The sequence below is a fragment of the Liolophura sinensis genome, chromosome 2 (assembly GCF_032854445.1).
Source record: "Liolophura sinensis isolate JHLJ2023 chromosome 2, CUHK_Ljap_v2, whole genome shotgun sequence".
Classification (NCBI taxonomy): domain Eukaryota; kingdom Metazoa; phylum Mollusca; class Polyplacophora; order Chitonida; family Chitonidae; genus Liolophura; species Liolophura sinensis.
The window spans coordinates 20453670-20480115 of record NC_088296.1 but is presented as its reverse complement, the minus strand read 5'-3'; the positions used below and the strand labels follow the sequence as shown (position 1 = coordinate 20480115).

Sequence of the window (26446 nt, the reverse complement as noted above, 5' to 3'; positions counted from 1 at the left end):
TGTGGGTGCTACAGGATCATATATTATACAGTACTGTGGGTAAAACAGCATTGTGGGCACTACAGGATTATGGGTAATACACAATTGTGGGTAATACAGCTTTGTGGGAAATACGTCATGCTGGGTAATACAGCATTCTGGGTACTACAGAATCATAGGTAATACAGCACTGTGGGTAATACAAGATCATGGGTAATACAGCATTCTGGGTAATACAGGATCATGGATAATACAGCATTCTGGGTACTACAGAATCATGGGTAATACAGCACTGTGGGTAATACAGGATCATGGGTAATACAGCATTCTGGGTACTACAGAATCATAGGCAATACAGCACTGTGGGTAATACAGGATCATGGGTAATACAGCATTCTGGGTACTACAGAATCATAGGTAATACAGCACTGTGGGTAATACAGGATCGTGGGTAATACAGGATCATGGGTAATACAGCATTCTGGGTAAAATTTACAGAATCATAGGTAATACAGCACTGTGGGTAATACGGTATCAGGAGTAATACAGCATCATCGGTAATAGAGCAAAATGGGTAATACAGCAAAATGGGCAAAACCAGATTGCATAATATGGCATCATCAGTAAACTATAACAGGAAACTTTTGTTTGAAATCAAGTCGCTGAGATGTTTAGAGTGTCTGAAATCAAGTCGCTGAGATGTTTATAGCGCCTGAAATCAAGTCGCTGAGACGTTTAGAGTGCCTGAAATCAAGTCGCTGAGATGTTTAGAATGCCTGAAATCAAGTCGCTGAGATGTTTAGAGCACCAGCAAAAGATCTTTCTACTTCCACCTCACAGTGGCTTCAGATGATTGCACAAAAATAACACCCAAATCAACAACTGACAATTTTTCTATTTGGTCAGTGCTATTTTTCAATTTAATTTTTAATTGAATTGTCAAATGGAGTCCAGAAATGACATCTCCAAGTATCTCAATACTTAGACATGGGCCAATCAGTAATTAAGTATATGTATACTTGTGTGTTTACATCATACTTAAAGATTTCTCAGTCAAATGATGACGAAGAGTCATTAGGTGTGTGTACCTAAACTGTCTTCTCAAGTCTCTCCTGCCACAGTGCTGCTACACCTGAAGCGTCATTCCGAAGACACCAGACATGACACCTCATCCACTATCACATTATACTGACACCGAGCTTACCAGTCCTGTTTCCTTGCTCTAACCTCACAGTGCTGAGTGTCAAGCCAGGCAACAACAAGAATCAACAGTACTGTCTGATATTTTCATCTTAGAGAGTGGCATCATTTGTGATCATCAGAGGGGTAATGCATGTTCGCTGTGAAGTCTACTGGTCAAACACCTTCTATTTTTGTGGAAGGCCTGTTGGTCGAGTGGTCAAGACGGTTGATGTATATTGATAGCGATTTGGTGCCTGACTCTGAGGACGCTGGTTCAAAACCCACAGTGGTCTCAGCCAATTTTCAGCACTAGAATCTGTGCTATATTCAGAAAGTGTAATCCCTATTAACGATAATACTCTTACTTAATCCACTTTCTAAAATGACATCTAAACCTGTCTAACAAGTATCACGTAAAAATGTATCACTGCTTTCTAAATCCGACATGGAGATTTCCTTTGTCCCAAAGTTACAAGTACTCACCCATGACCTCCAGGTAGGCCGACCTGGAGTCTGATCCCAGCTCATTGGTTGCTGTACAGATGTAGTCTCCGTCATCACCCGCCGTCACATCGTGAAACTCAAGATTCCCAATACTGGTTTTTTTTTGCGTGCTCAATCGGAACTGAATCTGCTCAGGGAAATTTAATTATTTATTTATTTTATTTGATTGGTGTTTTATGCCGTACTTAAGAATATTTCCCCCTCAACGACGGCAACCAGCATTGTGGTGGGATGAAACCGGGCAGAACCCGGGGAAAACCAAGGACAATCCGCAGATTGCTGACAGAAGTTCCCACTTACAGTCGGAGAGGAAGCCAGCATGAGCTGGGTTTGAACTCACAGCGACCACATTGCTGACAGGCTTCTGGGTCACTGTGCTGCACTAGCTCGCTACAACAACGGAGCCACGGAGGCTCCGGCAAATTTATTACCACAGATTATTATGTTAGTGTATAAAGAAAGATAGCAGAAGAAACCCAATCATGGTCAAAATATTCCAAAGAAATCAGGATTTTTTTATTTTTTTTATTTTAATTTTTTTCTGATTGGGGATTAAAAGATGATTGTTCAACAATGAATTATCAAAGCCTTTGGGGATACGGAGAGAGTGAAATGGGCAGAACCCTGCGAGTATGAACCACAATAGTAAAGATAACACGTCTAACTGTCCAAGGGTAAATAAAACCAAGTACACACCACTGTCAAAGTGCCATCAATATGTATCATGTACTGTACCAGGTAAAGGACATCTCAAGTTATCTCCCTTTAACTGGGGAAGATTTTTGCCACAAAACAAACACACCGAGTTACCTTCCTTGTAACACTAATGCTACCCAAAAAAAAAAAAAAGAAAAAAAAAAAAAAAAAAGAAAAAAAAAAAGGGAAACTCATGTGCCAGATTCTTTGAAATTAAAGAAATTTTCTACATTACTGTCTCTATTTTGCTTCACACCACCCTCATCCTTTCTCATCCACCCTGTCTCTCCCAAGACTTCTTCACCTGAATTCATCCCACAGTTCACTTACTGTGCAAAAACTTGATAACACATACCTCTCCTGTGCCATGTGATGTGTGGCTTGGGGTTACCCTCTGCTAGACATTCCAAGATGGCCGTCTTCTTGAGGCTGGTGTTGATGGTCGTATTGGCAGGACCAGCAATTATCTCCGGTGCCTTCCTCTTCATCGCTACACGTGGGAAAAAAAATCACAAAAAATCACAAAAATAACCATCATGATTATTCCTAGTTTTACTGAAAAATATTACAATATTATAAAATATTATAATAATAATGTCTGACAATGGACGCCAGTATCATGGGTGGGAGGGAACCAGTTGGAACCCACAACCATCCGCCGGTTGCCGACATGTATGACATGATAAGTATTAAAAAACATGACTAAATTATCACAGAATAAGCATCACAAAAATTGGTCCAACATCATCACCACTAAACTAAACCATTACAATAAAACTGGTCACAAAAACGGAGATTTTTGTGTGAAAAATAAAATGATCTCCATGAAACTCATTTCCAAAATACAACCTTCAGTATGAAACAAACACCCACATAAAACTGTGCCTAACATTACTATTATTCAGGTTGGCAATCAGATTGGCAAAATGTTGATGACATCCCTGAACGATGACATCCTTGAACAATGAGCCCAAGCCTTCTGTCTAACTTCAGTCTTACCTCCTTCCACCGTCAACTCCGCCTCTGAGCTCATCTTGAGGTTTGTCGCCTTGGACAACTGAAGGCATCTGTATGGCCCTGAGTCAGACTCCTGGAGGTCAGCAATCTGTAGGATCCCAGAAAACTTCTTAAACCTACAGGAAAAAACAAAATAGGAGAGAAATGATTCTCGATTTGTTTCCCCTTTTTTCATCAATATTTTATGCCACAAGCGAATGCATGTTAGTCTCTGTAACACTAGAACTGCTGAAAGCGTACTTACTCATTTTTGATCTATGAAGGAGAAAAACTTCAGTGCCCAGAGTACACCACAAAGAGTTGACAAGTTTCTGTTGAACTTTTCCAAATGCGATGCACGTACACAGACAGATATGCCCAAATGGTGTTCAACCAATAATGTGAGCACATGTCTACTACCAGGTGGCCACAAATGTCTAATACTAGGTGGCCACAAATGTCTAATACTAGGTGGCCATAAATGTCTAATACTAGGTGGCCATAAATGTCTAATACTAGGTGGCCATAAATGTCTAATACCAGGTGGTCATAAATGTCTACTACAAGGTGGCCATAAATGTCTAATACCAGGCAGCCATAAATGTCTATTACGAGGTGGCCAAAAATGTCTACTACGAGGTGGCCATAAATGTCTAATACTAGGTGGCCATAAATGTCTAATACTAGGTGGCCATAAATGTCTAATACCAGGTGGTCATAAATGTCTACTACAAGGTGGCCATAAATGTCTAATACCAGGCAGCCATAAATGTCTATTACGGGGTGGCCAAAAATGTCTACTACAAGGTGGCCATAAATGTCTCATACGAGGTGACCATAAATGTCTACTATTTATTTATTTGACTGGTGTTTTAGGCCGTACTCAAGAATATTTCACTTGTACGACAGCGGCCAGCAGTATGGTGGCTGGAAAATGAGCCCGGGGGAAACCCACAACCTTCCGCAGGTTACTGGCAGACTAAATGTCTACTACGAGGTGGCCATAAATGTCTAATACCATGTGGTCATAAATGTCTTATACGAGGTGACCATAAATGTCTACTACGAGGTGGCCATAAATGTGTACTACTATAGGGCCATAAATGTCTACTACAAGATGGCCATAAATGTCTACTTCAAGATGGACATAAATGTCTTCTACAAGGTGGCTATGAGGTGACAAGAAGTCCTTACCGTTCTCCATTGAGATTCGTGTTTCGCTCAACTTTTTCCCACAGCAAACGAGTGTCTCGGGCTCCATTTATGCCACACTCAAATCTGGCCACGCCTCCAATTGCATGGGTCTGTTTTTCTGGACGAGCATCAAACCGCTTCACAATTTCTATGAAACAGAAACAAGAAAAGAAATGCATTTTATTTCTCAATGTCATACGAAAGGTTCTTCACCTTAAACGAAGGCAAAGGGTTAAAAGTCTGTGAGCTACGTACAGATGGTTGTAGCTCTGGTCAGTTTCCTCCCACCATGCAACACTGGCTGCTGTCGTACACGTGAAAAAGACACCAATCAAAAAAATCAAAATTTTATTCTACAACGCCTGGTACCGGATGTTCTCCAATTTGGATGACCGAGGCCTTATAATCAAATATACTGCACTCGAGACAGCAGTGAGATTCATGGATGGTAAAAACTAGCATGCCTTGAATAAACCACAGGCCTTTGGCAAATAACTGATACACTTGTGAGCCACTAATATTAAACATGATTCATGTTCTTTATTAAGACACAGAACGATGGACTAAATTAAGCAAACTGGTATGAGAACTGAACACCATACTATTCATTTATTTATTTGATTGATGTTTTACGCCGTACTCTAGAATATTTCACTTGTACGACGGCGGACAGCATTATGGTGGGTGGAAACCGGGCAGAGCCCGGGGGAAACCCACGGCCATCCGCAGGTTGCTGACAGACCTTCCCACTTACGACCGGAGAGGAAGCCAGCATGAGCTGGACTTAAACTCACAGCGACCGCATTGGTGAGAGACTCCTGAGTCATTACGCTGCGCTAGCGTGCTAACCAACAACACCACGCTACCATGCTGTATAACATAACACAAGAACAGTGAACCTGTATTTATATTCTGTAGGATCATTTCGACATTCGCATTAATAGGCCAAGCTTGGTGTTTGGGGGGTGGTTGGGGGTGTGAGAGGGTGAACACCAAAGGTGCCAGCAACTTCTGTCCAGGCATTCGTCCACAGCTACCATCAACAGGTAAATTTAATGGACTTTTTTTTCGCAATGAGAGAAAAACACAACCTGAATGACTGTGTTTGGATTTGAACTTCTGCCGAATGGCTTGATTGTACTGGCAATCCAATCAGAATAACTTACAGCAAGGTTTGAAGAGAACACTAATACTTTGTAAATATATGTACATGTACAAAACTGTACTCATGACAAAACTGGTTATACCTGGTTTTTATTTCATTAATTTTCTTTTTATGTTGGTGACTGATGTTATTTATGGTTTTGTGCCGAACTCAAGAATATTTCCCCTTAAATATGACAGTGGCCAGCAATATGGTGGAGGGAAGCCAAATTTTCAAAATTCCATCACCAAAAGGGAAATTTTACGACATTTAGATACGCCAAAAAGTGCAATGTTTTGATTGGGTCGAAGTTGGTACATTTTTGGATGAATGAAGACGACTTTGAAAAATAACATGAAGAAAACTTGGTAATATAAAGAAGCAAGACTGAGGCACTGTGAAGAAGACTGTGGCAATGTGAAGAAGACTGTGGCAATGTGAAGAAGACCGAGGCAATGTGAAGAAGACCGAGGCAATGTGAAGAAGATATAAGCAATATGACGAAGACATAAGCAATGTGAAGAAGACTGAGGCGATGTGAAGAAGAACGAGGTGATGTAAAGAAGACATAAGCAATATGAAGAAGACTGAGGCAATGTGAAGAAAACTGAGGCAATGTGAAGAAGAGCTTCTTCTAGTTAACTGGTCTTGGTATTTTATAAACACATGTACATCTACACAAACATACTCTCTAATAAAAAAAAAAAATAGGTTACACCTGGTAGAGCATGAATAAACCAGAGTAGTTCAATGTTGAACCCGCATGTATTTATGTAAACATATATATGGATCAGGGGACAGGGGGACGGCCTTACTGAGCTGGGGGGAGGGCAAGGGGACTCAGCTAGCTACCTGTTGTTATAGGTGGCCGCAGCAGCTGTGTATGTCCTGGGTGACCTGATCAGGGTGCTTCAGGGACTGGCTGGCCTCTCTAACCTAAAACTGATGGTCATGCAAGGTCTTAAGGCTTTTGGTTCAATGCCGGAACTACTTTCACCAGCTCATTAATATGAAAGTAGGTCATAGCATGGTGTTAGAGCGGAGCTGGCTCTGTCAAACTTGCCTGCTGGCGGTGAAAGCTTTGCCCCCATGTAGAAGGTTATAGCCTGGGACGCAGTGTGAGCCAGGGAGCAAGCCTATAAGAGAGCTATAGTGGAGTCAGAGAGAGAGAGAGAGAGAGAGAGAGAGAGAGAAAGAGGCTTAGAGAAAGAAGGAGGGAGGGAGATGGAGAAGGGCTCAGGGAGGGGGAACAATCAAATTAACACAGAGAAACACAGCAGAGAGATTAAGAGGAACTCTCAAATATACAGGTTACAGGCATGTTGGCAGTTTTGGCTATTAAAGAGGCAGAAAGAGAGCGATTCTAAGGAGAAGGGGGGGGGGGGAGAGGAGCAGTACTAGCAGGGACGGGCGCCTAAAACACAGGGTAACAGAGCACAGGGATTACTAGGAACTCTTGAGATGACGGGGTACAACTGTGAACTATTAGGAACTCCAGTACATGGAGTACAAGCATGTTGCAAGCTTTGGCTATGAGAGAGAAAGAGAGGGAGAGAGGGAGAGAGAGATTCTAAAGACGGAAACTGGTGCTAACAGGGAGAGAGCGTGTCAAATACTTGGTAACAGAGCACAGGGATTTATTATGAACTGTTGATAGATGCACTATTAGGAGCTCCCATCCCTGGTATATGGGGTACACGCATGGTTGAATCTTGGGGTATAATGATTGAAAGGCTTCTCTTTATCACAAGAACCTGGCCAGTTTCAACTATCATGATAATGAGAGATATACACTCAGTCCACCTGGGTTGTAAGGGTCAGTTTAGTTTGGCTGGGCTGAGGGAAAGGTGGCCTAGACAATGCCACCCTCTAACCATCCATCCCCCCACCCCCCCCCCCCAAAATACGAAAAACACAAGAGCAGGACATAGGTCCTCCCCTCACCTCCCCAGTCAGTCTCCTTCGAATCTGACCCTGCAGCCTGTCCTACCAATACTCTGTCCCACTAAGAGCTCCCTGTAATACAGGATTCATAGAGGTAATGAGGAAAATAAGTTGCTGTCGACTTTTCCTTGACTTACATTCAAGCACCTACCAGTATTCAAAATCGAAGTGATATATGCTGCATGTCACCCGTACACAGGCCCACAAGGGGATCATGTTAACCCTATCTTCCCCCTCCCCACTTCACTTGCCCTTTTAGTTCACCTTATCATGAAGTCAGAACATTCTCACTGCCCCAGTCCATATAGAACAGAAAGGCCTATAACAAACACACTATAATCACCATGCATGTAGATATTGATCCAATGTTTATTTCTATTACAGAAATATTTTTCCATGAGCAATAAACATGTATCCTATAACTAGAAGACTGTTTGATACCCAAAGATAACTGGAGGGCCTTCATGACCTAGGTGATTAATGCATCAGGGTGGCCCAATGACCCAGTTCAAGTGAGTTCAAGTCCAGCTCATGCTGGCTTCTTCTCTGGTCCTATGTGGGAAGGTCTGCAGGAAACTGAGTATGGTAGTGGGTTTCCCTAGGATCTTTCAAGTTTCCACCACCATAATGGGTAAAATATTCTTGAGTTAGGTGAAAAAACAACAATCAAATAAGTAAATAAATAAATGAAGTTGAGTACCATGTAAAAGAAGAAAAAAAAAAACAAAAAAATAAATCAAAGAAAATGGTGCACCATAGTTTATCTGAATAACCAGCTGCCTTGGTATTGGGCATATATAGATAAAGGTCCTGATTATCATACTGCTCATTTCTCCATACCTCATCCTTGTCGCATATGACCTGCTTATTTATTTATTTGATTGGTATTTTATGCTGTACTCAAGAATATTTCACTTATACGACGTCAGCCAGCATTATGGTGGGTGGAAACCAGGCATTGCCCGGGGGGAAACCCACGACAATCCGCAGGTTGCTGGTAGACCTTCCCACATACGGCCGGAGAGGAAGCCAGCATGAGCTCACAGCAAGCACACTGGTGAGAGGCTTCTGGGTCATTATGCTGTGCTAGCGAGCTAACCAACTGAGCCACGGAGGCCCCCTGTTGCATATGAAAGAGCAACTTTCAGTGCTATTTATGCATATTTGTAATTTGATTTCAGAGACAAAACCACATTGGTTGGATCGGCCAGTTTCAGGGCTTCACAAGAATAATTTCAAGTCTGCCCAGAATAATGCCTTCTGAATATGCTTGAATGAGTCCTCAGAGTGCATGTAATGTGCCTCCTTGTTGCAGGGCGGATTTCCATCCCTCTTTTATCTAGTGCTGCTTCACTACAACGCCTTACCGAAGGCAAGTAAGCCGCCCCGCCCGAGCCATTATACTGATACGGGTCAACCAGTCGTTGCACTATCCCATTCATGCTGAACGCCAAGCGAGGAAGTTACAACTTCCTCTTTTAAAGTCTTAGGTGTGACTCGACAAAGGATTTACCCTGGATCTACCGCTCCCAAGGTGGATGCTCTAGACTATGCTGGAAATAAACACTTACCACATTATACCTTTGGTGCTAAAACTTGTATTTTTTTTACCAAGATATCATGCTGTTTAGTAAGACAACTTGGGAGCTGGAACATGCGATCTCTTTAGTAACAGACTAGGTTGGGAAAAACGTAGTTCCAACCTTATGGTATACGAAAAATATAGAATTCCTGTCAGTGATAGTGTATTTGGTGGGTCTGTATAATTTTCAGCTTTTCAGATAGTCCAAGTATTTCTGTAGAGTTTGCGTGATGTTATTTTGTACAACCAGGTCACTGGCCAAGTGGCAAAGACGGGCCTTTTTCCCCCCTATACTTCACCACATTGGTGGCCATTTTGTTTTCACTACACAAGGGCGCATCTTGTCAACTTCCTGGACTTAATGCAGAACTTTCCAAGCAGACCTCAAATCATGTTTCTCTCAGAATCTGGTAAAATGAGCAACCCAGTCATGAACAAAATTTTTAATCAATTACAGTATATCTGTGCATTTTCCATAGCAACACCTGCCCGATTCTTTGATCCCCTTCTGACTTATCGAGCACAGCTAACACACAGGTAAAAACATTTCTCACAACTGATCAAGTAAAAACACAATAATACAGTATCACTTCCCCTCTCCCCCACCCACCACACTTGATAGCTGTGACCCATTTTAGAGGTATCCAGGTCAGTTACACCTGTGTAAACCTATCCTTCATTGTCCACTTGCAATCACCTACATACAGGTACACCTATAACACTGATATTGACCTTGCCTCTCCAATTAACACAAATACTGCTTACAAACTAATGCACTTTCGTTGAACGTTTTTTAGCTGCTCTCAGTGTTATCAAAGTAAATAACATCTTTTCTTTCTGCAGATATGATGTGCCTAGAATATTAATTATATCAAATAACATGGACCCTACAATAACTAATCACAAAACAGATACCGTATATTGTAACAGACCCTGCAATAGCTAATCTCAAAACTGATACTGTAACAGACCCTGCAATAACTAATCTCAAAACTGATACTGTAACAGACTGCACCAAGTCACATACATACTTATACATGTAATAATCAAGCAATGATTTTTCACTTTCAGAGGGACATAAAGGCCTCAATATGATATTTTTGATGCAAACACTGAGTTCTTCTGATAAGAAATTAATAAAACTTCACAAAATCTCTTAAGTAATCCTATAAGGTTGAGGAATGGAATGAATCGGAACAAAGCCAAACATGTTACCTGAGAAGTGCTCTCTACTTCGGGTGAATTACAGTAACCTATTATACGGGAGTTGTTCACTTCTAAATGATAATGTAGGTAATTACACTGGATACAGTCAGTGATATTGTAGACAATCACACTGTACAATCAGCGACACTGTAGACAATTACACTGTACAGTCAGTGATATTGTAGACAATCACACTGTACAGTCAGTGATATTGTAGACGATTGCACTTTACAGTCAGTGATATTGTACACAATTTACCCTGTACAATCAGCGACACTCTCGACAATTACACTGTACAGTCATTGATATTGTAGACAATTACACTGTACAGTCATTGATATTGTAGACAATCACAGTGTACAGTCAGTGATATTGTAGACGATTGCACTGTACAGTGATATTGTACACAATTACACTGTACAATCAGCGACACTCTCGACAATTACACTGTACAGTCATTGATATTGTACACAATTACACTGTACAGTCATTGATATTGTAGACAATCACACTGTACAGTCAGTGATATTGTAGACGATTGCACTGTACAGTCAGTGATATTGTACACAATTACGCTGTACAATCAGCGACACTCTCGACAATTACACTGTACAGTCTGATATTGTAGACCATTACACTGTACAGTCTGATATTGTAGACAATTACACTGTACAATCTGACATTGTAGACCATTACACTGTACAGTTAAATGCTTAATGAAATTGAGGAATATAACACGGTATTTTTCAGGACAAAGCTACAGGATTTATTTGATTTTTAACGCTTTGCCAGGCTACAGTTAATGGTACAATTAACTAATGACACAGCTTGCAAAAACGTTTTAGTTATTTATTTGATTGGTGTCTCAGCCCGTAACTAAAGGCGACCACCATTAGGGGAAGGGAGGAAGAGAGGGAGGAAACTGGACAGCGCCCATGGGGAAACCCACAATCGCCCGCTGGAAGACCTTCCCCCATCTGACTGCAGATAAACCCAGCATGAGCTGAGGGGCTACTCTGTCACTGCAACGCGCTGACATGCTGACCCTTTGGCCACTGAAGCCTTCCACTACATTAACAAGTAGAGTTATTAAATCCCTGGGGAAACAAATTAAGCTTGACTACTTCCATGAATTATTTGTCTCATGCTGCTAACCACAGAACTAAAAACCAAAAGAAATTATTGTTGTTGGTTGTTGTTTTTTTTTGTTTTTTTTTGTCTCTTTTTTTATTCACGGATGCACACAATTATCCCCCTTTTTGAAGACTGCACTGCAATGTTCATTTCTTGCAGAAGAAAAAAAAACCCTATTTACGATGAAAACAATTTCTTTTCTACAAAGCCAAGACCTGACACTGCCACAGGTTACGGAAAACAACAACAACAAAAAATGAAAACAGTAAATGAGTTTCTGTCTTTAAATAATACATCATTCACGATACTAATTCCACAAAAACAGGTATAGAAGTGTTTTTTCAGCAAATCCAATTTAAAGATAATTTACTGTTTAAAAAGAACAAAACATCACTGTCACCTCCGACCCTCTAATATAAAGTAAAATACTGCTAGCAAATTTTCATTCAGAAACTAAGTCCGCAAATTTTTTTTTTACAACTATTGCATTGGAACATATTCGAGAAAAGTGATAGCCAAAGAGAACATGACGGAATTTGTAAACACCAATGTCCGAGTGTATGGGCCTAAATGTGTGACATGGCCACACATTCATGATTCCATATTATATGCCCATAAACAATTGTGAGAGGTGGGGTGATTTAGTTGAATTATAGACATAGATCACCGCAAAAGCGTGTGATCCACACTGATGTATCAGCTTGAATTGTCTGAGGTGGGCTTGTTGTATCAGCCTCAAGAATATCGCTCTCATATGACGATGGCCAGCATTGTGGTGGGAGGAAACCCGAACAGAGCCTGAGGGAAACCGATACCCATCTGCAGGTGACTGTCAGGCCTCCCCACGTAGGGCCAGCGCTACATGAAGCCGGCATTAGCTGGACATCACAGTGATCAAATTGATGCCAGTGCTCTGAGTGAACTGTGATGCACTACAAGACTAACCTATCAAGCATCAATCTGTACAGTCAACCACTGTGTACTCACTAATTAATGGAAAAGAAAACACTAAAATGAAGCATTTATCAGATGAAAGACCATTAAACACTGTCCAGGAAAACAGATTGGTTTATTTTTTAAGAATGTTTCTAATCAAATAAGATGCATTTAAAACACGGGATTCTTTTCTGACCACTTTTGGACCAGTGATGTCATGTAAGGTTTTTGCTCCTCAAGTAAAGTTTTTGCTCCTCAAGTCAGGTTTTTGCTCCTCAATACACATAACACTGCTACATTTGATCATTCAAAATGCATATCCATATAGATCTACGAATGCATTAGCTGATTTGATCTTGAAACGATCAACTTATATCAGACAAAAAGTATGGTTAAGACTTCATTGATACCTTTTGGGTCACAACAGATCACGAAGAATCTCTTATTTTAACACTATTTTATTTGGTTACAAATATTCTAAAAAGATAAATCTAACTATTTTCCTGGACAGTTCTTTCATCTGATATATATACTTCATTTTAGTTGTTGTCTTACAAAACTTGCAAGTTTTTCTTTGTCAACAACAATACTTCCTGCTTGACTTGTATATTGTCTGGAAATTTCTATTGGTTTTAGATATAACTGGCAAGGTACAAGTCACGCTAAGTGAAACGATGCCATTCTTTCTTTTTTGTGTTTCTTTTTTGTTTAGATCTTTGTAGATATTTACCAAGTAGTTTTGGAGCCCAAGATACACAACAAACATCCAAACAAACTACAGTACATCAAAATATTAAGACAACAACCTGTGTGTAAATTCTTCGTAAACCTTAACAAATCCATGCACGACATGTTGTTGTTGAACACTGCTGAATGTGATAACTCACATACAAACTAGACCTATTTGATTCACGTGCTGTGTATTGTTGATAAACTTTTATCTTAGAAACCGTCCCCAATTATCGTGTTGTATCTACTTATTAATCATGAATTAGTTAAAACCTATGTGGTTTAACCAATTGGTTTACTTTGCGCTTTTCGCTTAAGTTGCACACTTCATTGTACATGTTAGACCTGCCTTTAAACACGAACAGAACACGAAATCGTTAGCGTAGTAATACACCAACAGCGTATTGGGATGTGTAACAGAGATATAAGTACACCGGCCTCCTACTGCTGAAATCGGCAAATAGTCCCTGCAGCCATTGTTTTGTTTTTCAAACTGCTTGATTACAACAACAGCATGCCACATGACCGGTGTAGGCTACAGATGCAGCAAGGTTATCGAGTAAAAATGAATTACAATACTTAGGTGCATACATGAACTTGTCAAATTATGAAGAGCTGGTATTATAACCGGACTTGTCGATTTTAAGTTTAGCATTGGTGAGGTTAAAACGTGACAAATTAAGTACTTCACAGTGTTGTTGTGTAAACTGCATGGCAGCAGTTTTTGATCTGCGCCACAGGCCGTCAACTATGTATCGGACATCCCACAGCGCTGATTCTGAAGTCTCACACACACGGACTACTTTCTCACAGCCCAAAAACGAACAGCACACCAAGTCGTTTTTCTCAACACAGGCGTTTTTACTATGTTTTTCAGTCGTTTTAAAGGAATGACAGATAACCAAATTCTTTTTTAATTCTTATTTTACACTCGTTTTTATTCGTTTAAAAGGTATCAAAAACGAACGATAATTGGTGACGATTCTTATAAATATGAGACTGCTTTTTAGAAATATTTCCAAATGAATAAATGGTATAATGGTTAATAGTGGACTAGTTTCTATATTTTTTTCCAGTTATAAATCCTTATATTATTTAAAAGAAAATCAGTACCAGTACCGCTATAAAGAATGAATAGCAAAGGACATGTAGCAATCTAAAGATATATTCAGTCACTAAAATAATAATTCTCAGTTCGGTAACAGAGCCATGATGTTTTTCTAGGTATTGCCCTTATCGGGCATCTGTAGTAAGGCTGTAGCTAGGAGTTGGCTTCCCACCTTTTCGGCAACACGAATGAGTTAGGTTTAAAGACTTTGGGGAAGAAATTCATCATTAGTGATTCATATTAGGTAGGGATATTGCATATGGCTGTGTCCATATTAACTTGTACTTCGTCGTCACGGTTACTAGCTTGCAGGTGGAATGATATTTAAGAAGTTATTGAGGATTTACAGTAAAATTAAATGAGTCAATGTGGTTTCATAGCGATTAAATGATGTTTAGTTATAAAAGTAGAACACACCTTTAGGGTATAAATAGCAGATTAAGTAGCAGCTAAATGTTTTTACATGTACCTTTTAGAGTGTCTTTAAATGCAATGTTTTGGAAACACAAATCTTAGTTAAGTTAAGCACTGAATAGACACCCACAGGTGGGCAACTGAATGCTTTCTCTAAGAGCCTCACTGGGCTATAAAAGACCAGTCCTAATGTGAACAGGGCAGGAGGAGTTAGTCACTCACCACCTTGGACAGTCATCAGCCTGGCTAGTCACCCAGATGACAGCAATATACATCACTCACTCTGATTTTGTGTTTGGGTCTTATTTGCCTACCACCAAGCACCCCCTAATGTTAATGATAGCTAACCTGTTGCTTCATCTGAGGCAAGGTTACACATGTATCAGGCCTAGAAGAGAACTTGTGTTCATATCTTCAGTCATCCACAAGCCAAATAATTATTAAATCGAACAGAAGTTTAACTACAAAGAAAAAATACATTTCCATTCCCACTCATTTAACCCGAGGACTCACTTCAATGAAAACCTCATCACTGGTAGCTATATTTGCAACATTCAATTTGACATCAAGTTGAACATCATTCATGACGTCATTCCCTTGACATAAAATTTCAATTTTAATTAATTAAATTAAGTAAATTTTGCTCCCTTGTTGAACTGAATGGGTGTTCAATGCATATGTACACATATTCATATTTAAATATACATGTATATGTATTGATAAAGTATCTCATCAAAAGTTTTCAAAAACGTACGGTTTGATTTCTCTGATGATGTATACAATGAGATCAAAGTAAGAAAAGGAGCCCTCACTGTGAAAATCAAAAACATTGCTTTGTTATCTATATAGGCCTTCGAAATCTCAATTTTAGCCAATCAGGTGCAAGCTATTCCTGCTGTATAACAGCTCTGAAATCAACCATTTCCGCTGTTACATTACATAATCTCTGTTTTACACATTTAGTTACATTGGCTATATAAGTGACACGATGTTGGATTTCCAATCGCCTAATATGCCAAGATGTTTTACGGAGTTTAACAATCACGTAAGAACATAAGGAAAAATAGATGCAACCTTACAAATTTCTTCCCTTTCCCACTCTCCCACCCACAATGCAAATTGAGGGAACTGTGTAGTCAATGGAATATAAAACCACCACAGCTCAGAGAGTAAAATCAGAGCCGTGACCACATATATATGTACAACAGTTTACAAATGATAATAAACAAGTACGGCCTCCTGTCTCTTTACCTTAGAGTTAACATTCTTACTGTTCAAGGTAACTGCAATACATTAGATGTCACTGGTCTAGAATTACTCATAAAGCTGTATTGTCTTAGGTGTGACCCGACCCAGGATTGACCCTGGATCTACCGCTCCCAAAGCGGAGGCTCTACCACCTATGCTATAGGGGGTCGGTCGAAAGCTGTTTTTTGATCACATTTAACATACACGCACATAAAATGATCCAGAAGAGCTAACTAAGGCTTTCATCTGGTTGTTACAATATATCCTCTAGGGCAATATGACCCTAAACACTTGCCCCAAAAAGTTCATTTTTAGAAGCAAATAAAGGTCATAACAATATTACTTTTGATGCAGAAACACGTATTGTTTCAGCAGCATATCACCTCACCTCCCAAACCCTAAACTACTTTTCTGAGACGAATAAAACCTCTGTGAATCCAGTTAAATGAGTAATTTAATCACAGTCAGAATTGTTCAAGTATTCAGGCAAATATTAAACTGTGAAACCTTTGCGTAGTTCCTAATCCCATAGCCTCAATGCAAATCCTGTCCATATCCCATGTCTCTTTCTCACCATACATCGCCACATTTCAAAATGATGCGGATTTAAAAAGGAATTTTATCTCCTCCAGCAATTACTCCCTGCAGCCCCCCCCCCCAATCCTTCCTCCAAATCATGGGGGATGCGTGATCAATGGAATAGCCAGAACAACCACTAGCTAAGTGCTTTGATCTGACCATTACAAGGGATCTCTCTTTATACACAGCTCTCCTGATCATGCACAACCATAGCTTTAACACTTAACAGCTCTAATGGAGGAAATACCTGGGCATTAAAGAAAGTAGGTCCATTGTTTATTTACTATATTTTTTTTCTTCTGGCCTCCGAAGATGGAGGTAAAGCGAGGTTAGCTAAGGAGGAAAATATGTGAGCGAGTCGTTTAGAGTCGTTTTTGGTTTGTGGCATATCATAGCCACAGAGGCCAGAGGCGAATATGCGAGGGAGGATAAGTCAGAGGGTTGTTGGGGTAGAGGGAGTGGGGTGAGGGGGGGGGAGGCTCTGAGGGAGGGGGACAGCTTTCACAGAAAGCCGTTCAGCTCTGCCATGATTTTCCTCATTCCCTTCAGGCAGGCAATCCAGGGCAAAGCCCCTGCCCTGGTTGCTCACCCATTTTCCTCGTCAAGGTCTCCGTTTTACGCTGGAGGTAACTCAACTATGGCAGATGAATCTGACAGCACCGATATCTAGATCAGTTTTCCCAAAATCTTTAAACCAGATTAACCCTTGCTGCTGTAAAAGGGGGACTATTTTGTGTGGGATTCAGGGGAGATGGGGGGAGGTAGGACTACTTTCCCTCGCCTGGCCTCTGTTTGCTTCTCTTAGGCCAGGTCAACCGGGGCCAGCACTGAAAATAGTCCCTGCTAACCAACACAGAAATCAGGTCAGGAGGCTCAGGAAGGGGGGAAGCGATTCCTGACACATAACAAGGGAGATATGCTAAACAAAGGGGTGTGAACTATTTGAACTGAGTAGGGTCACACTAGCTAGCAAGACATCTCCATGGACAGTTAAAATATCTGGCAACAATGAAAACATACTCCACCCCCCCCCCCCCCACCCCGCCACTCCCCAAGAGAGTAATGAAGAACATAACTGTTTACAAAATCCAACGGTGTGTCAAAGGTGAATAACTGAATAATAAATGAACCACTCAGCCTTGTCAAAAAAATACGGTCATACGCCACAAGCACTTTTCATGGAATTTTGGGAGCGAAAAAAAAAAAAAAATGGACTGACACTGAGCTTTTATATACCTGAATTTCATGATACATAACCTTCTCTACTGAATGATGAATACTGCTTTGCTACAATTTACATTTGTATACTGATACAAATCAACGTACGAAATGTATGTTTATAGAATTTATTTAATATTTTCCAAAGAACAAAGAACACCAGGGTGGATGATATGCAGACTGCCAGTAGTATAGCTCAGACCTATGGCTATACTGCAATTCTTCCAACTTTTCGCATGTTTACAAAGTGCATTCAACCATATCCTGAAGATAATAATAGGCGTAGACAGATGAAATTATACTTTTCGTGAAGCTCTGCAATTGGCCAATCCAACAAATGCAGTTTTGTCTCCAAAATCAAACTAAAAATGCACATAAATTGCACTGAAAGTTGCACTTTCATTGAAAAAGTTTCATTAAAAGGTTAAAGAATTGTGGTAATAGGTAATATAACATGAAAATGTATGCCACAGAATAATAAAGGTGAAATATAAACCTGTACAAGAGTATTAGGGATCCTTAATACAGCAAACTGTACCTGAACTCTAAAAACATACAAGTAAACGTAGGCAGCTGGCAAACCTACAGAACTGAAAGCTACAGTTGCAAACATGGGAATATAGGCAGCTGGCAAACCTACAGAACTGAAACCTACAGTTGCAAACATGGGAATATAGGCAGCTGGCAAACCTACAGAACTGAAAGCTACAGTTGCAAACATGGGAATTTAGGCAGCTGGCAAACCTACAGAACTGAAAGCTACAGTTGCAAACATGGGAATTTAGGCAGCTGGCAAACCTACAGAACTGAAAGCTACAGTTGCAAACATGGGAATATAGGTAGCTGGCAAACCTACAGAACAGAAAGCTACAGTTGCAAACATGGGAATTTAGGTAGCTGGCAAACCTACAGAACTGAAAGCTACAGTAGCAAACATGGGAATATAGGTAGCTGGCAAACCTACAGTTGCAAACATGGGAATATAGGTAGCTGGCAAACCTACAGAACTGAAAGCTACAGTTGCAAACATGGGAATATTTTCCTTCATGTCTATGGTGATAGAGCATAATAATTTGTTTTTAGCTTTTATTCTGATGGCTAATTCCTGGAAATGACAAATATAATTATAAATATAAAATCAGATCAACACATTTTAACAAAGCATTGATTCAGACTGAACAGAGTAAGTTATTTGTATGCTGAGAAGGATATACATCTCTACACATACCCTTCTCAATATGAAACAATAAATTTGTAAAATATTTATCAAAGACAGTGTCACATGTGTACACGAAATATGAAATACCCCGAGTGGGTATATGAAGTACCGGGTGGCTATATGAAACGCCCGGCGTGGGTACATGAAGTATAAAATACCCCATGTGGGAATATGAAATGCTCTGCATGGGTACATGAAACACCCCGTGTGGGTACATGAAATGCCCCGTACGAATACATGAAATACGAAATACCCTATGAGGGTATATGAAATACCCTGTGTGGGTACATGGAATGCCCCACGTGGGTACATGAAATATAAAATACCCCATGTGGGAATATGAAATGCCTTGCATGAGTACATGAACCCCCCCGTGTGTGGGTACATGAAGTGCCCCACATGAATACATGAAATACCGTGTGGATATATGAAATGCCCCTCGTGGGTACATGAAATAGGACATACCCCGTGTGGGTATATGAAATCGCCATTGCTATTTTCAAAATTCCTTGCATTTTCTCTCTTAGCATGGTATACTAACTCCATACCATTAATCTCTGAAAGCTGCTTTTTGAATTTGAATATTATCATCATGCATCACGAAACTGTAAATATCCATGTGCTGGGGCCCCCCTCCACTAGAGCCTCGCATAGCATTCCTGACAGCTCTGAGGCAGTAAACATTCCAATAACTCGCTGTCACTTCACCATATTATTCTCCATTTTGCAAATATTTGAACGCTGCATGTGTCACAGGAGTCTACTTGATCTACCCACGGAGAGTAGTCTTGTTTCTTTATTAGAGGCTCAGGTTATCTGTCATTTTAACACAAGTTACAATAGGAATAGGTGTTGAGGTCTGGGAAAAGGTTGGGGGGGGGGGGAGGGGTGAGGGTGGATTAAAGCCAATGGTTGTGACACTGTGGCAGTGAGGTGTTCAGTGTATAGTTCAGATACCTATTTCCTTACCTACCTTTTCCGCCCCCACATTTCTTCCGAGAGAAAGACAGATCAGTTCATTCATTCAAAGATTTACCTTCCCCTTATCACTAGACATCTCTAACCCTGTGCTTGTACTGCTGATGTGAACTTGTACTGCTGACCTGTGCATGTACTGCTGACCTGTGCATGTACCACTGACCTGTGCATGTACCGCTGGCCTGTGCATGTACCACTGACCTGTGCATGTACCGCTGCCATGTGCATGTACCGCTGGCCTGTGCATGTACCGCTGGCCTGTGCATGTACAGCTGACCTGTGCATGTACCGCTGGCCTGTGCATGTACCGCTGACCTGTACTTGTACTGCTGCCCTGTGCATGAACTGCTGCCCTGTGCATCAACCGCTGACCTGTGCACCAACTGTGACTTATAATTGTACTGCTGATGTGATATTGTGCCGCTGACCTGTGCATGTTCTGCTGACCTGTGGATGTACTGCTGATGTGAACCTGTACTGCTGATCTGTACTAGTACTGCTAACTAGTACTGCTAACTAGTACTTATACTGCCAAAACACACATAAACTTCACTTTATACTGACACTGAGCCAATCCGTCCTGCTTCCTTGTGCCAAGCACGCCAGTGGCAAGTACCATTATCAAAGCCTTTGGTATAGCTATAAGCATACTCTGCCGGGCACCATTCTGTGTAGACTAATAAAATACTAGTAATGTGTTTTGTGAAGCCCTGAAATTGGACGATTGTCCTCATGTACGTGCATCAATTCCACTGACAGTTATACCATTTCATATAAAAAAAGGTTAAGGAGTCAGTAAATAACAGTTTTGTCCCAGGCCTTTGTTTTCTTAATTCTTTACCAGAATCTTAATGTATTCCCGTAGGTCTGCTTTGTGGGAATCCACCAGAATCTAGGTCAAATCTAATACCACAAAGTATGCAGTTGCTCCAAGTTTTAATATGCGTTATATAAAAATCAAACAGTTTGGGGGGAATTCCAGGGGTAACATAAATGTCATCATACAGGGGTAGAAGTAAGCTCCACAAATCAAAAGGCCAGCAGGGCCGATTAACTTGGCCTTTCCCCACTTTCTGAAGGTCCCAGCTTCACAACAGAGAAAAGAACTACGCCAATAAGGTTTTAACACTGTGGACTGATCTGATATACTAGTCTATGGTTTATTATTATCTTTGTTTAATTTCCAGTTACCCCTGACATGAACAATTTTAATTTTTTTTTTTTTTTTAAGAAGTTCAGATACCAAGAAATCAGCTGTGAACTTTTAATATTGGGTAAGATGTTGGGGGACCAGAGATCCTCGCACAGGCCCTATTAGTAAAATATAAACCATCCTTAGGCCACAGCTTTCAGCTACAGAAGTCAGCTGTAGCTGACTGAGATGCTGACATTTGTAACGGATATGTTACATTGCTGTGACATTTGAAAGTAGCATGCCACAATAAAATCTTTCCTTTAGTTCCAAAACTCCATTAAAAGTGAAAGGAAAGTAAAGAAGTTTCAAAACTTTAGGTTTTGAAAGTTCTCATGGCAAACAACAACAACGCCCGTACGAAATAACGTGTAAAAAGTTGAACAAAATACATTATGGACATGTTTATGATCATACATCCATTTATTGAGAAGAGGAACAGTTATGAATTGGAAATTTGGGAACAATTGGTCATTTTAAAAATTATTTTTTTGATAATCCCAGTAGATACCCATAAGTTTGGTTTACGGGAATCAAGGTGAGAATTGGATTCCCGTCGAAATGCAAATGCAAAATTCCTATCTTTATACCTTCTTATGATTTCTAATCACTACCCTCTCTTCTTGCATATAACTGACCATACAACATACAGTGTATTAAATTGTTTCAATATAAGAAATCATTTGTATCCAAAATGTAATACAACTGTATAACAAGTAAATGTGTCTTTTAATGCCTTTATCACTAGTGATATTTCCTTACTCTTGACTGTGCATTTGTTAATCTGATCTAGGCTGTTCACTTGGCAAGTGATAAAATCTTGATCAAGCTTTGTACTGGTTGAATGTCCCTTCCCTCTAGCCGACGATTCCTGGTATATCATCCCTCATCATGTATATAATTCATATCTAATTGAATTAAAAAAAAACCATACCAAATAAATACATCCTTCCAGTCTGTTCCCACCGGAACTAAGATTTCCATACTCTAGGCACACAGTAAAAGTCCCAAAATTTCGCCCCTCATCAAGTTACCCACTGTCCCCCCATTCTGAGAGTTCTACTGGTCTTAGGAAAGCGTATTCCTTATTTTTTCACAAAATAAGATAATGTCCTAATGGGGAAAGCCTGGGGTTTCACCACCAAAAGTAATATTTCTGTGACATTTATTGGTCTGTAAAAAAAATACAATTTTTGCGGCGAAATTTTGGGTTATTTACTGTAATATACAAGTTATGATTCATGCATTTAATTTGTCAGCAGTCAATTATTGTTAATATATTCATACACTTCACTACTGAACTGATTTTGTTAGCTCATGGACTGTTTTTTTTTACAAAACAGTTTTATAACTTTCAGGCATTTAATTAACCCACATGTAAACCGAACTACAATTAATACGGACAATTACGCCCCATGCAAATTGTTTTAAATCCTTGTTTTCAATTAAATTTTATATTAAATTGTTTTAAAATAAAGTCGTTTACCTGAACCCAAAACAAATGGAAAATACAAAGTAAGTGTATTAATTAACCCATCAAAGGCAGCATTTTTAAGTTTGAATACGTCAAGATTATCAAACCATAAATACAGGTTAATTGATCGTTTGATATAAGAAAACAAACTCAATATATTCAATTCTTCCAAGCTTTATCCTTTTTAACAAGTGGACCCCAAAATCAAATAATGAGTGAAATGTCAAACAATTTTGAATATGCGCTGATGAAAAAGATTTTCTAAATATGGATAAACTGATCATTGGATTTAACAAAACAAATTAACTTTATATATTCAAGTGCTACAAAGTTCGTATGTTTTTACCCATTAAAAACGATTGTGAACAAATATGCACATCCACAGACGCTTGTGTATCAGCGGTACACACGCACAGGGAATGTGGCATATGAATTGTGTATCAGAGGTACACACTCACTGTGGATGTGGCACATGAATTGAGTATCAGCGGTACACACTCACTGTGGATGTAGCACATGAATTGTGTATCAGCGGTACACACTCACTGTGGATGTGGCATGTGAATTGTGTATCAGTGGTACACACTCACTGTGGATGTAGCACATGAATTGTGTATCAGCGGTACACACTCACTGTGGATGTGGCACATGAATTGTGTATCAGCGATACACACTCACTGTGGATGTGGCACATGAATTGTGTATCAGTGGTACACACTCACTGTGGATGTGGCACATGAATTGTGTATCAGCGGTACACACTCACTGTGGATGTAGCACATGAACTATGTATCAGCGGTACACACTCACTGTGGATGTGGCACATGAATTGTGTATCAGCGGTACACACTCACTGTGGATGTAGCACATGAATTGTGTATCAGCGGTACACACTCACTGTGGATGTGGCATGTGAATTGTGTATCAGTGGTACACACTCACTGTGGATGTAGCACATGAATTGTGTATCAGCGGTACACACTCACTGTGGATGTGGCACATGAATTGTGTATCAGCGATACACACTCACTATGGATGTGGCACATGAATTGTGTATCAGCGGTACACACTCACTGTGGATGTGGCACATGAATTGTGTATCAGCGGTACACACTCACTGTGGATGTGGCACATGAATTGTGTATCAGCGGTACACACTCACTGTGGATGTAGCACATGAACTATGTATCAGCGGTACACACTCACTGTGGATGTGGCACATGAATTACACAATTTGGGTACTGCTGGTACACAAGATTATGTGGATATGCGTGTTAGTCACAACACCATGTATCACTTGTACACACTAGTTTTTAGACAGCAAAAAGTAGACCATAAAGTCAAATACATCAAATGTTCAGCATCATTTTTAAGGACTTTAAGGGCATCATTTTTTAAAGAAATCCTTAAATTTTAATAGGCATCACAGTCCAGGCTGTTTCGATTTTTCTTTTTTCTGGAAAGGTATTTGCCATCATAAACGACGAGTGAATTAACCGGTTACATTTGGTAAACTTTACACCTGTAAAGACTTATCAGCATGGAACAGTCTTCAGTAAGGCATAAAAACACCAATGAAATAAATAAAAAAAATTATACTAGCAAGGCAGGAAGTTCAAGTGTCCTACTTGAATGCAGTCAGCATGATGAACTTTAAACCTCTCTGTCAATTTCAAAGTTGTTGTCAGTAGAAAAATCTGCCTGTACATGTACTTTTTAGGCCGTACTCAAGAATATATTTCACCCATATGACGAGGCCAGCATTAGGGTGGAAGGAAACCAGCACTGGCCATTGGCAGGTTGCTACAAGACTTTCCTGCTCTATCGCCAGAGAGGAAGCTGGTGTCAACACATGCATGGGCTCAGCTTGAACTGGCTGTTCCGGTTTGACACTACGCTCACAAATTTTTCCCCTTTCCACGATGATGGACAGTTTTATACGAACACCAGGAAATCATATTGCCTGGGGTGCACCTCCAGCCTTGGTATAAAGTTGATAAATTTGTGGAAATATTTTACTGGATCTCACCGTAACAAATAATTATTTTAATTATTGCTCAATGTTTTTTCTTCTCGATGTTGTCCGTTAACATCAAACGGGATTAAATTAGATTTTCATACAGAACTGATGCAAAATTTAAAACCTGCATCAATGAGCTAGTCTTCTATGTTGAAAATCTCAACAACACAATCTCACTATCAACTCACCTCCCCCGACATCTCTTAACCTCTGCCACTATTCTACTGCCGATCTCCTATGCAAGGCCAAGAGCTGATTTCCTGAACAACTTAAACTCTGCAGTACTTATTCCCCCCATGAACAGTTTACATCTTCCTCTTCCTATACCAAAGTCCTTTCATTCTGGACCAGGGTTTAATGGGTGGAGGAAATCAGGCAGTGACTGGGTAAACTGGTACCTTAAATGACCTAAAATTTTGCCCACAAAGTATTTTCGGAGACACATAAATGTCACAAAAAAAATTTTTGGTGCTGAAATCTACAATTTTCCAGTAGAATATCATTTCATGTTCCAAGCAAACCTCAAAACACCTTTCTAAACTCAATAAAACTCTCAGAATCAGGAAAGAAAAAAAGTTAGTCATGAACGAAATTCATGGTCATTTAGGGACCCATTTTACCGCATTCTGAGACTTTTACTGATTTTTTCTATGGTCATTTAGGGACCCACTTTACCGCATTTTGAGACTTTTACTAATTTTTTTCTATAGTCATTTAGGGACCCATTTTACCGCATTCTGAGACTTACTAATTTTTTCTATGGTCATTTAGGGAAAACATTTTACTGCATTCTGAGATGATCCATTATACCGAATTCTGAGACTTCCACTGATTTTTTCTATAGTCATTTAGGGACCCATTTTACCGGAATCTGAGACTTTTACTGATTTTTTTCTATGGTCATTTAGGGACCCATTTTACCGCATTCTAAGATAACCAATTTTACCGCATTCTGAGATGATCCATTATACTGAATTCTGAGACTTCCACTGATTTTTTCCATAGTCATTTAGGGACCCATTTTACCGCATTCTGAGACTTTTACTGATTTTTTCTATGGTGATTTAGGGACCCATTTTACCGCATGCTGAGATGACCAATTTTCCCAGATTCTGAGACTTCCACTGATTTTTTCCATAGTCATTTAGGGACCCATTTTACCGCATTCTGAGACTTTTACTGATTTTTTCTATGGTCATTTAGGGACCCATTTTACCGCATGCTGAGATGACCAATTTTCCCAGATTCTGAGACTTCTACTGATTTTTTCCATAGTCATTTAGGGACCCATTTTACCGCATTCTGAGACTTTTACTGATTTTTTCTATGGTCATTTAGGGACCCATTTTACCGCATTCTGAGATGACCAATTTTACCGCATTCTGAGATAATCCATTATACTGAATTCTGAGACTTCCACTGATTTTTTCCATAGTCATTTAGGGACCCATTTTACCGCATTCTGAGACTTTTACTGATTTTTTCTATGGTGATTTAGGGACCCATTTTACCGCATGCTGAGATGACCAATTTTCCCAGATTCTGAGACTTCCACTGATTTTTTCCATAGTCATTTAGGGACCCATTTTACCGCATTCTGAGACTTTTACTGATTTTTTCTATGGTCATTTAGGGACCCATTTTACCGCATGCTGAGATGACCAATTTTCCCAGATTCTGAGATGATCCATTATACTGAATTCTGAGACTTCCACTGATTTTTTCCATAGTCATTTAGGGACCCATTTTACCGCATTCTGAGACTTTTAC

The 26446-nt window shown here is 39.8% G+C and overlaps 1 protein-coding gene across 1 annotated transcript; it reads right to left on the bottom strand.

The window, feature by feature from the left end:
* Positions 1-254: 254 nt before the first annotated feature.
* On the bottom strand, positions 255-6786 carry LOC135462568 (immunoglobulin superfamily DCC subclass member 3-like). Its single transcript, XM_064739792.1, has 5 exons — positions 6759-6786; positions 4552-4699; positions 3361-3494; positions 2717-2851; positions 255-271 (listed from the first exon to the last, which is right to left on the bottom strand). Exons 1-5 carry the CDS (start codon positions 6784-6786, stop codon positions 255-257), a joined length of 462 nt encoding a protein of 153 aa, XP_064595862.1.
* Between the last annotated feature and the right edge of the window lie 19660 nt (positions 6787-26446).